This window comes from Plectropomus leopardus, chromosome 12 (genome assembly GCF_026936395.1).
Source record: "Plectropomus leopardus strain MGB_pleo_1.0 chromosome 12, ASM2693639v1, whole genome shotgun sequence".
In the NCBI taxonomy this organism is placed as follows: domain Eukaryota; kingdom Metazoa; phylum Chordata; class Actinopteri; order Perciformes; family Serranidae; genus Plectropomus; species Plectropomus leopardus.
The window spans coordinates 24,404,395-24,415,745 of NC_142187.1; the positions used below are offsets into that span (position 1 = coordinate 24,404,395).

The 11,351-nt window shown below is 38.5% G+C and overlaps 3 protein-coding genes across 5 annotated transcripts in view; 1 reads left to right on the forward strand and 2 right to left on the reverse strand.

The window, feature by feature from the left end:
- The window catches only part of adgrl2b.1 (adhesion G protein-coupled receptor L2b, tandem duplicate 1), a 197,639-nt gene that overhangs the window by 177,598 nt on the left and 8,690 nt on the right, over nucleotides 1-11,351 (reverse strand). The window lies entirely within an intron of this gene.
- On the forward strand, nucleotides 28-8,471 carry efcab14 (EF-hand calcium binding domain 14). Of its 2 annotated transcripts, none has more exons than XM_042498291.2 (9): nucleotides 28-732; nucleotides 1,701-1,846; nucleotides 2,008-2,153; nucleotides 3,537-3,635; nucleotides 3,715-3,822; nucleotides 5,284-5,436; nucleotides 5,552-5,651; nucleotides 5,740-5,871; nucleotides 6,924-8,471. In XM_042498291.2, the coding sequence occupies exons 1-9, from the start codon at nucleotides 557-559 to the stop codon at nucleotides 7,100-7,102; spliced, it is 1,239 nt and encodes a 412-aa protein (XP_042354225.1). In that variant the 5' UTR covers nucleotides 28-556; the 3' UTR covers nucleotides 7,103-8,471. The 2 variants fall into 2 exon arrangements, with proteins under 2 accessions (XP_042354225.1, XP_042354223.1); XM_042498289.2 differs by having other exon boundaries at nucleotides 30-732; nucleotides 1,698-1,846.
- znf830 (zinc finger protein 830) lies at nucleotides 8,062-10,460 on the reverse strand. Its single transcript, XM_042480921.2, has one exon. The coding sequence runs from the start codon at nucleotides 10,206-10,208 to the stop codon at nucleotides 9,189-9,191; it is 1,020 nt and encodes a 339-aa protein (XP_042336855.1). The 5' UTR covers nucleotides 10,209-10,460; the 3' UTR covers nucleotides 8,062-9,188.

Below are 11,351 nucleotides of genomic sequence, written 5' to 3' on the forward strand. Positions count from 1 at the left end.
GACGCCCTGCCCAAACAATACAGGCAGTAGGACAGATCGCTGGATATACAGTGCGGTATATTTTGATTTTACGATAGATAGGTTATATTAATTTACTTAAAGACTTTTTGTAGCGTTACCAAAATGAGCGACGCCGTGGCACGTATTATCAAACCTCACTGAGACTATGTGATAGGTAACGATAGTCAGCCGCTGTTAGCTCCCATTAGCAAAGGTGTCAGATGCTAGCCGAGTTAGCTAACGTATGTGACAACCCGGCAGCTAGCAGGAAAAAAAAAGTTGTTTTGGAGGTGCTTTTTGCGGTAGAGTTGCGTAATGCCAACCAGCTGTTTAGTATTTTAACGTTTAAGCTGTAGATCAACAAGGTAACCAACCGGCAAAGTCCGATGTGTCTATATCCGTTTGCGACGTTACGTTGTTGAAATTCAAGCTAGCAAGACAGCATTAAGTTAGCATAGCTGCTACGTAAACGACAACATCCACCAAACTGGACAAAACTTTGGATTTAGTCGGGTTTAAATCGGGCTCGGCGGGTTCGCTGACCCCTCAGAAGAAGATGAAGAAGAGGAAGGAGCTGAATGCCCTGATCGGACTTGGGGACAGCAAGAGAAAGAAGACCAAAAAGGGATCCGGTCACCGGCTTCTCCGAACCGAGCCGCCGGACTCGGAGTCCGACTCCAGCTCGGACGATGACGAGTTCAACAACCTGAGCAGCGGTGCTAACTTTGGGAAGTGAGTGATCGGTTTTAATAACCGTTTATTAAAGTATAAAATGTAGTATGAGTGTGTTTTACATCGTCATTAACTTGCGGCATAAAACTGTTATTACATTTCCAATAAAATGCAAAAGTATGGGATTATTCGTTATATATGTGGTGGCCACAAATACAGCACAGTCCCTAAATCAAGTAGTTTTATTTCCTATCTGTAGATTGTTGTGGAAATACGCTATATGGGGTTGATTAGGGACTGTTAATTTTTTTTAAGCACTGGGGAGAGACTTGGGTTTTTTTTTTTAATTTGGGGAGGAACATAAACCTTTAAATGGTTGAATTTTGCATTTATTGTAGATATTTATTGGTGGTTAAATTTGGCACTTTTTCTTTAAAAAGCCGAAATCACACCAGTTATCGCAGCCAGAAATGGTAAATGGAATTATTGACACTTATTTGTTTTGGTAGTGAGTTTTACTCTCATGCTGATTGTGTGTTGCATTGGCTCCAATACCTACATTTGGTGTGACTATATAAAACATATGGTTAGGGTCTATTTATGATGGAGGGAGGGTTATGCATTTACCCCCAGTCACACAGAAATGCTCAACGAAAAATGTTAATAGCTTCAGAGAGGATAAAAAAAACTTATATATATATATATATATATATATATATACTATCAATCCACTTGCCCTTCTGTGCCCACATTAAAGCAAAGTATGACCCATCATGCACACTTAGAAAATAGCCAAGCCACTACCCTTACCTAAAAGCTCAGTATCAGCCAAATTAGAAATAATCAATACAACATTCAGCATGATGTGATGATATAACCCATATTTCAAAGCACCATTATTTACCAGTAATCCACATAATTCCCCTGAAACCAAATGCAGTCTTCTGAAAATATCTCCTTCATTAATAATGAAAAGGGGCTGTGCAGTTGTAATGTCTAACATTACATGTTTCTTCTCTTTACAGAAGAAGCTACACGCAATGCTGCAATGTGTGCTACCCCTTGTTTCTGTTCATCATACTTGCTGCCTGCGTTATGGCCTGTGCTGGACTCATATGGATGCAGATTGCTCTAAAGGAAGATCTAGACTCACTGAAAGAAAAGCTGCATAGCAGTAAGACTCACTGTGTCACACACACACACACACACACACACCTTGTGATGGTCATAAAAAGCCTGCTGCCCTTTGTACACTAAAACACTTTATATCCCGGTTGCATATGCTTTCTTTGTCTTTAACAGTGCTATTAACATACTATGATGTTTTCCTAACAGTGGAATCCAGCCAGAAGGTGTCATCAAGTGAAATACCAAAACTAAGTGAGGACCTAAAAAACAAGGAGCGAAAGCTTGATGACATTGAAAACGGGGACAAGGGGTTGAGCAAGCTCTGGTCTAATCTTACAGAAATGAACAGAAAGGTCAGTTGTTTTTGAAGCCACCTTAACATTCACATTGTCATACACTAACTAGAGCTAATTACAAAGTGTTGGAGAATATACTGAAGACTTTATTGTCCCTGGAGGAGATTCCTTTTTCCAGCACTGCACACTCTCAGAAACAGCATATACAACAACACACAAGATCAAAATGGGCAACATCATGCCCAACAGCTCACAGAAGCAACATGCAGGGACAAACAGTTGTTCACACTCAGGCCTGTTCAATGAGGCCTTTTGTTTAAAGCAGCTATGCCTGCAGGTTCTCTTTCCAGAATAGTCAGAAATATCTTCACTTTCACCTCTGTCATACTGCAGTTACTGTTTCTTGATATTAACTTGCTAACGTGCTGTGGGGTTGGGCCAGTGTAAAAATGTTCAGACCGGTTTGATATTTAAAGCAGGACCAGACCAAAGGTCAAGGGTCAAATTTATTTTGATAGCACATATAAAAACCAAGGTTGACCAAAGTGCTGTTCAAAAGTACTGGACAAAAATAAATAGTCAATAGTCAATAAAAGCACAGAGCAGACTGGTATACTGGAAATTATGCACTTGACACAGCAGCTGCTCCTGAGTGGAACATAGTGACACCATGTCCTAATGACAAACGCGTGTCCAATTTTCACATCGTATTTCGTAACATTGGAGCTCTCTGTACACACTGAATGCGTTAAATATGTACTTCTGTGACTTCATGTAAACAAACCAATGCTTGTCTAATGCAGTGCTTTCAAAGCAAGCAACATGGATTAATAGAGACAAGGCCTCGGATAATAGTTCGGCTATAAACTGCACACCATGTCACTGGAATTCACTTAAGACACCTCCTTCATCTGATTAAAATCCCAAATGTTACCATATTGGCGTAGTTTTTGTTTTCTTGAGAGGTTAACTGCCATGTCTCATTTGGTCACCTAAGAAAACACAAACTTTCTAGTAAACAAACACAACCCGCACTGCTCCTACCCCTCCCACCTCTACTGACATGTGATCCTCTTCATGTTGTTGTGCTTGACTCATGGCTTGTCATACACAAGTGGCTCTGTTAGCCTTCAAAAAAAATATATTTTCATCAGGCTGCTTATTATTAATGTAAAAGATATATTTAGTGCAGTGATGCCATCAGCACAGGTTGATGATGTAGGTTACATTTTCAGTTGCAGGAAGATGTCATAATGATAAATATCTGTTCAGCCAGTTTGCATAAAACAAAACCAGTTTAAAAATGTACACTGGACCTGACTGGCAAAACTGGAAATCAGCACAACTCTATAATGCTGTGCAAATCTGAATTTTCTTTGGAAGTGGTTGATTCTGTCGCAAAGATGTAACTGAAGATTTTGTGTAATTTTCCTCCTGCAGATCAGTTTGCTGGACTCTGCTGTAAACCATTTAAAGGCCAACTTGAAATCAGCCGCTGATTTAATCAGCCTTCCTACTACAGTTGAAGAGCTTCAAAAGGTAAAGTCGAAGCAAAATTGAATAAATTTGTTGTACTGATTTTTGCAAGTGATTTTCACACAGTATTCTTCTTTTCCAGAGTGTTGCTACAATTGGCAGCACACTAACAAGTGTACAGCACGATGTGAAGACTATGCAGTCTGCTCTTGAAACTCAGAAGAAAGATGACGACTTGAAGAAGACAATGGTAAATTCATTTACGAATTTTTACTTATTTTGACACTGAACAACTGACAGTTGGTATGGTAACGTACAGATTAAATATGACATCGGGGATTGCAAACCTAAACGTCTCTGTCACAGCTCTAAATTTGCATCGTCTTTTTGAGATTACTTTGCTTGCTTGTTTTATCTTTCCTCGTTTTTAGATCCTTGTTTTTTATATTTTGACTCAATTTTAGTCTTTCATTTTGACTGATGTTGCAAAGTAACTGCTGCATACTGAACATTTTTACATCAAAATTGAGGCCAATCAATCTTCTATTTATATCTCAGAATGGATCAACAGATGTGTCTCAGAGAGGATGAATGTTTCTTGCACTGAGAGGCAGAATAGCCAAAGAGAATAGCCTTACCTTTCAGATTGATTTTTCAAACTGCACATTAAACTACTGAAAAGTCAGTACAGTATTGTGGGCAGCTGACAAACATCACAGAAGAAACTGAAGCTATGTTCCTTTGTAAATAGTATATTGGGCTGCGAGCTCAAGTATTTCAGATGAGCAAAGCAAAATGATTTTTCATGAGCTGAAGTCAAAGTTAAATTTCACTTATTTTGTTTGACAGCTTGTCGGTTTTTTACTCCTTTACGCTCACTGCAAACATTGCTTGAGGCTGATTTTCTCATTTATTATTTATGCATGAATGTATGGAGGTTGGTGTTTATAAGACGAGTTAACAGTGCATTGTGCTAAAGTGAATTAACTGAATAGCTTGGCGTGCAAGTGTCAAATGTACTGCATATAAATTCCTAGCTGTAGTGTTGCTTTTGCAGATTTGCCTCACTCAGAATTGAGGCAAATCTTTCAAATGCTTGAGATGAGTCTGTTGATGAAATGTCTGTCGATTTGCTCAAGTGCGGCATGAATCCAAACCAGAAACCGCAGTGAACTTTGCCACTGCCAGATTAATTTTGTTTATTTGTTTACCCACGCACGCATGAATGTTTTGCAGTTCTTGTCAGGCTTACATTGACAGAGTCGTCAGGTTAAGAAGGTCTTGTCATTTCTTGGATCCATGCGTTGGGCTTTCATTCATAATACATGAAACAAGTGCCAATCTATTTTGGGAGCTTAGACGCTTGAGTTTGCTGGGAGAAACTAGGTCAAATATCTGAGACAACCGCAGAATGTTTTCTCCACTTAAGTTTTTACAAGCAAACCAGGATGGGACAAGAAGATCAGGAAATAATCACAGAATTTTACACAATTTCTTTATACAGTGGCCTCAATAATGATGTGGTGAGTGATAAATTGCAAGCTGACTGAAATCTCCATAGAATCAGAATCGCTGTATACTGTAAATATTGACAAATATTGGACATAGTTTTGGTACTCTGGATTTCCTGGATGCCAACGAGTCTCAGATAATCATAGAAATGTCTGTAAACTGCAGGTTGCTTTACATAGATTTTTTGTTGTTGTCATAGGACATAACAGACCTGAGAAAAGCAGTCAGTGAGGCTAACAAGACGGAGGAGCTGCACCACACACAGTCTGATGAGCAGATCCACGTCCTCCTCTCTACAATCGCAGATCTTCAGCAGAGGGTGGCGTCATTAGAGAGCGGGTCAAAGCAAAGCGTAATATGAAGCTTTATACTTGTTTTTTTTTTTTTTTTTTGCATTTTAAAAGTACAAGCAACCCTGGCAGTAAAAGAAAACTTATTCCATTTTATATTTACAATATTCTTTACAGTCAAAGGACAATAATGCAGTAGCAGTCAACAGCGCAAGTCCAGCTACTGAGACAGTGAAAGAAGCCACTACAACCAAAGCAACACCTGGGAATGTGCAAGGTACAGCGAAAAGATAAAGCAGCTTATTAAAGTTGTTTGCTTTTTCCTATATCCTGTATAATTTTTCTTTTGTCCTTTATTTTTACAGAGGTATCCACACCACTGACAGAGCCTCAGACAAGCAGACGCCCGCGCTTCTTAACTCCAAACCGCTCCAAGAGAAATGCTAAGACATCGTGCCCAGAGAGGGTGTTCCTGCCTGGTGTCAGTTCTCTGAAAGGTGCAGACTATTACTCAAATTTTATAGTTCAGCCTTCATTAAAGGAATAGACGTAATCACGTAATCAACAACAATCACTTCGGGGTGGACAACTGGCAATTGATTTGAATTGCAGAGATATGTGAAATCGGCTTGTTTGTGTTTGTCATTTTCAGCCTCAACTGTAGCATTTGAAGAGATATAGTTCAACATGGTGGTCCGACCTATCTAATGTGTCTGCTTCGTTTATTTCACGAACTGTGTTGATTTTGTAGTATAGTTGATGAACAAAATCTACCAGCATGGAAGCTGGGCAATACTGATGTTGACGGGGAAAGCAGAAAAAGATATTTTGTGTACACTATATTTGGAATATTTTTGCTGCTTTACTTTATATACTGACTGGTTGAGGCAGCGGTAGGCCAGCAACTCCCATGTTCCGCAAAGTAAAAAAATTGTTTTTGTCTATGGAGTCTGGTGGCTTTGAGCTTCAGTTCCCCATCGCAAGGTGCAGTCTGACAGCAAGGTAAAGCCTTGATAATATTCTAAATATAGCTCACTGATATTTAAGTTTTTGTAAGCAAACGTTGTGATTTGGTCTGTAGTTTAACACTTTAGAAAATACATATATTGGCTTTCTTGCCATGGTTAATATAATGCTAATTTCTGTCAGATACAGTATATAAATTCTCCACTGTGACAATAAGACTTTATGAAGTTAGTGCTCAAAGGGTTAGGGTAAAGTTGAGAAATACTCAGCACATGACACCCGTAAAACCTGGACTTTCATTTTTTACATACAGTTGAGATAAACGTGTTCATTAGTGAGCTCTTTTGCCTTTAGATGGTGCCAGGCTTGCTGTTTTCTGCATTTGAGTCTTTATGCATATGGAACAAACAAACATGAGAGCATCAGTCTTTCAGCAAGAAAGCAAATAAGCACGTATCTCAAAATATCGCAAGGCTACCAACTGAAGTGTGAATATCTTCAGTTTTGCAAAGTGCTATTTCAAGAGTGCAACGCCCTCACAGATATGTTTGCATGTTTCTGAATAAAACTTGTCTTTTCACAGACTTGGATCGAATCTTCCCGCAGGCAGGCAGTGGACGTAATTCCCTCACGCTGCCCTACCACAGCCTGAAGAAAGTATTTGGAACACCAGTTCCCAATGCTAGCACCATGAGGTGCTTTGACAGCGATGGAGACCAGAGGTACTCCCTGAAGGAGCTGAAAGCCGCTGTGGGTTTGTGAGCACATTATCACTGACAGCAGTGAACAGTATTGAATACCCAGAGAGGTCTCGGGGGGGGGTTGAAGTTCCCGACCCTTTACCGTAATTGCTGCACTTTTGCGAACTGAATATTTATCATACTGATTGTGGAACAGTGGCGCTGGCATGCCCCATACTCACTCCCCCTCCCCTGGTCTGTTTCAACACAACCTCATCCACGAAACATGCGCTTAAATTTTAATCCATGTGAGTACCTGTATGCTGACTATTCAGCTGTTATTTTAGCAAATATCATGATTTCCATGAATTAAACTATGGATATTTTGAACCCTGTTTTCCACCCTGAATTATCAGAATTTCTGTTATCTTGCACCTGTTGTTTTTTTTTTTATATAACCAGTTTGTCTCATCTCAATGTCACATTTGTGTGTATTTAGCTTCTTCGGAGGCTGTAATTGTCAGTCTACTTCCCAACCCATCAACACAAAGACCTGGTACAACTCACCTGGACCTTATTTATAGAACCTGAGATAGAATTTTAGGAATGTTTACAAATTACTACTAGAAACTGAATTTTTGTGAGTCTTTTGTTTTGTTTTTAGACAGATTCCTAACCTAACTAAACACAATTGAGCATAAAGGTGAAGATTTGTGTATGTTTTTTTCTAGACTAAACAAAGTTCCAGGTTTCTTTCTGCTCAGTGTGTTATTTTCAGTTAGTTTCTCCATTTTGATTGATTTGTTTAGTCTCTGCATTTGTTTTTTGGTTTTTTTTGCATATTTTTGCAGCTTTCTTTTCAAGTTTTGAAGGGCTATGAACACTTTGAATCATTCAGAAAGTTTTGAAGTGGTAACTCATGAGGCATATGTAGCAATAACAAAAAGACGTAGATATTGCTTGTTTAAAATTGCAGTCGACAGGAGGCACACCTAGCTCACAATGTGTAACAGGTAGTATAAGAAGCACTGACCATCACTCTTTTACTTGATTCATTTTATTCCATTTTTATGGGCCTAATAATGGTGTATTTACATTACAAATTTGTCATTCTCAAATGTTGTTGTACTCTGTAAAAATGGTTTAAATGTATTCTCACAAATTATCTTGTGAAGGGGGTCGGGGTTGGTAAAAATTTCCTTTACGGTCTTAATCTCAACATTGTACATTTTTTAAATAGTTCTGTTGTGCTTTGCATGTTGCTTATAACGTAACATGAACAAATTATTTATAAACTTAACATAGTCGACTACTTGTTTTTGCAGGACAATGTAACAGCTTTGGCCATCATGACATAGATTTCGGGTCCATGCTGCTGCTGTTGTAAATGGGGAGATTTTATGAATGTGTTTTTGTGTGAGCACCAATGAATAAACACAAAGTTAAAGGTTTGAGTTGTGGTTCATCTGGTGGCTTTAACCCTTGAAACCTGGATCAACATCAGTTTTCTTGTGCACCTTTAAGAAATTAGGAACTGGTGAAAACAAAATGACTTAAAAATTAGTTTAAAAGAGAGAAAATAATTTGATTTTAGATGTCCAAGAAAAAATAAATAAATAAAAAATATATAATTTAGTTCTTGCTAAATGTGGCTGATTTTGTTTTGGTTTTATCGTCGTTCTTATTTTTTGCTAATTTTTAGTTTGTGTTTTCAGGGGTTTTTTTCCCCCAAAGATTTGCTAAATTTGGGTGACTTTGTTCTCCTCTTTCCTTTTTGCTAGTTTTCATGCATGTTTTAATCGGGTTCTTGCTAAATTTGACTGATTCTGGTTTGGGGTTTTTTTGCTAGTTTTCTGGTATTTTTTTCCAAAGTTCTCTTTAAGTTTGTGTAATTTGGGTGGTGGTTGTTAAAATGCTCATAGTTTTTGAGAGAAATCAAGCCAAACTGCCTAGATTTTAAGGAGTTAACTTGTCTTCTGGTGGCACTAAATTATGTTTATATAGGCCGTCATATAACTGCATCACATTTAATCCAGTCGGAAATATACAAAAAGAAATTAAGAAGCGCTTTCAACAAACATATTTACAATTGTTGGACTGCTCATAAACTTAAGCAAAAACACACTGATACATGGCTTCTTTTTCACATTTATATGAGCTCTAGAGACTTAGGCCAGTGCCCCTTTAGCCCTCCAGTCCCGGGACAAAAGCCCCAGCAGCTCTTCTTCATCCTCCTCCTCCTCAATGCTGGCATCTATCTCCATGTGTTCCTCCTTCCTGGGCGGGAACTTGCTCTTCACCACATCTCGCTTGTCTCTTAGCATTTCAACCCTCTTGTAACACTCAATTTGTTCATCGATTTCATCAATCTGACGCTCAAGGCGGCCCTCCTCGTCGTCCTCCGCCACGATGGCCTCTGACTTTGTGTTCACCTGTCGTATCTCCTTCTGAAACTCTTCCCACTCCTTATCCATTTGATCTTTGGGTGCGTCGACGTTGCGCACTTTGGCATCTCTTACAGGGTCGTCGAAGAAGCCCTCCGGCAGCGCCTCGGCTGTGTTTTCTTTCTTTTCTGTGCTTTTTTCCTGCACTTCTGCTTTGAGGATGGACCCTGAGTGGGAGATGGCGGGTGTGGACGGGATGGAGCTGTCAAAGAAGTCAGCGGGGAGTCCCGCAGCAGCTTCAGCCTTTTGAGAAGGTGGAGTCCCTGCCTTCTCAGCATCATCTTCATCATCGTCGTCCTCATCATAAACCCCCGCCAACAAAGTCAGACCTGAAGTCTTTTGAGGAGCTCCCCTCTCGCTTGGTTTCTCAATGAAATCTGCTGGCAGTCCTGACGCAGACTGGCCTGCGCCTGAGGACGGTTTCACCTTTTTCAAGTTAGCGTCCTCGCTGTCCGGTGCTTTCCTCTTCAGTGGTTGAACCTGCGGTGCCACTGCTGGACTCTTTCCTCCCTTCAGCTCGTTAACTTTCTCTTTGTGCTGTTTTCCGAGAACATGCGCCGGCCACAGCAGCTCGGACTTCACCTGCACATTGCACAGGGTGCAGCTCAAGTGCCCGAGACTGTTGTATTTAGCAAAAGGAGACTCCACGCGCTTCTTGTCTGTTGATTGTCTTTGTTTTTCTCTCATCAAGCGCCGAAGTTCCTCTTGATTCACAACTTTCTTCCCCTTCTTTGAGGACGCCATACTTGTAAACAACGCAGCTACTGTTGCTGTTAGCTAGCGAGCTACTTGCTGCGATAATGCTGACGCATAAAGATGACGTCAACCATTTTAACCCATGGATGTTTTAACTTTATTGAAAAAAAATCACATTTACAACAATAAAGCAAGTCAACGGTCAGTGAAATCTAAAGTCCTGGAATAGAGCAATATTATATTAAAAGGCCCTGGATTGTCCTTTTAGAAACAGATATAAAATAATAATAATAAAAAAAAACATTTGATTTTCATTTCATATGAGGACAGAAATGGAATGTATAGAACAGAAATACTACTTAATTTTCTTTTTATCCTATCAAAACATTTTTTAAATGAATAAAATATCAAGAAAACAAAAAAATAATGAAAAAAGAAAAAAAGAAAGTTTATATTTTTCATATTCTGAAACCGGAAGTTGTCCTGGGTTAAACTTAACTCACTGTTAAAATCAGTATAACTAGCCCTGCAATGGCTTTAGATCCATATACATATAGAAACTTTTTAGACTTGTCAAAACAAGGCCTGACACCTACACAAATGTCTGCTAGTTTGTCATATGTCAGTAAGTTGTATTTATTTATTTATCATTTTTTGTTTGTTTTAATTTTCACCAAAGACAACTTCCAGTTTCAGAAAATGAAAAAAGTGAGGTTTTAAGTCGTCTAGTTTTAAGTATTGGTTTGTTCATGAACATATGTATCTGTATGAGTAAAAGGTGTATATTGTGTTCATATAGATTTTTTCTTTTTTCTTTTTTTTTTGCATATTTATCTGTTTTTGACTCTTGAGTTTGCTGTAAGAGTGAATTTCCTTGGTGTGGGATTAATAAAGTCTAATGTTTTATTTACCTATTTTTATTCTGGTATTTATTTTTGACTTGCATTGTTTTTCTCCTTTGAGGGGACACAGAATTGTGTTTTGTTTTTCATATATGGAAGTGTACAATGAAGATGACAAAGGAAATCAGAATCTAAATCTAAATTTGAATAATACAACATAAATAATACTAAATAAAGTTAATTGGTCACAATAATATATATCCTTCCAGTGAATAGCATATAATTAATTTGCTCATTATTTTAGCTAAATTTTACATTCATAAATTTATTATTTATTATATAAATGTAT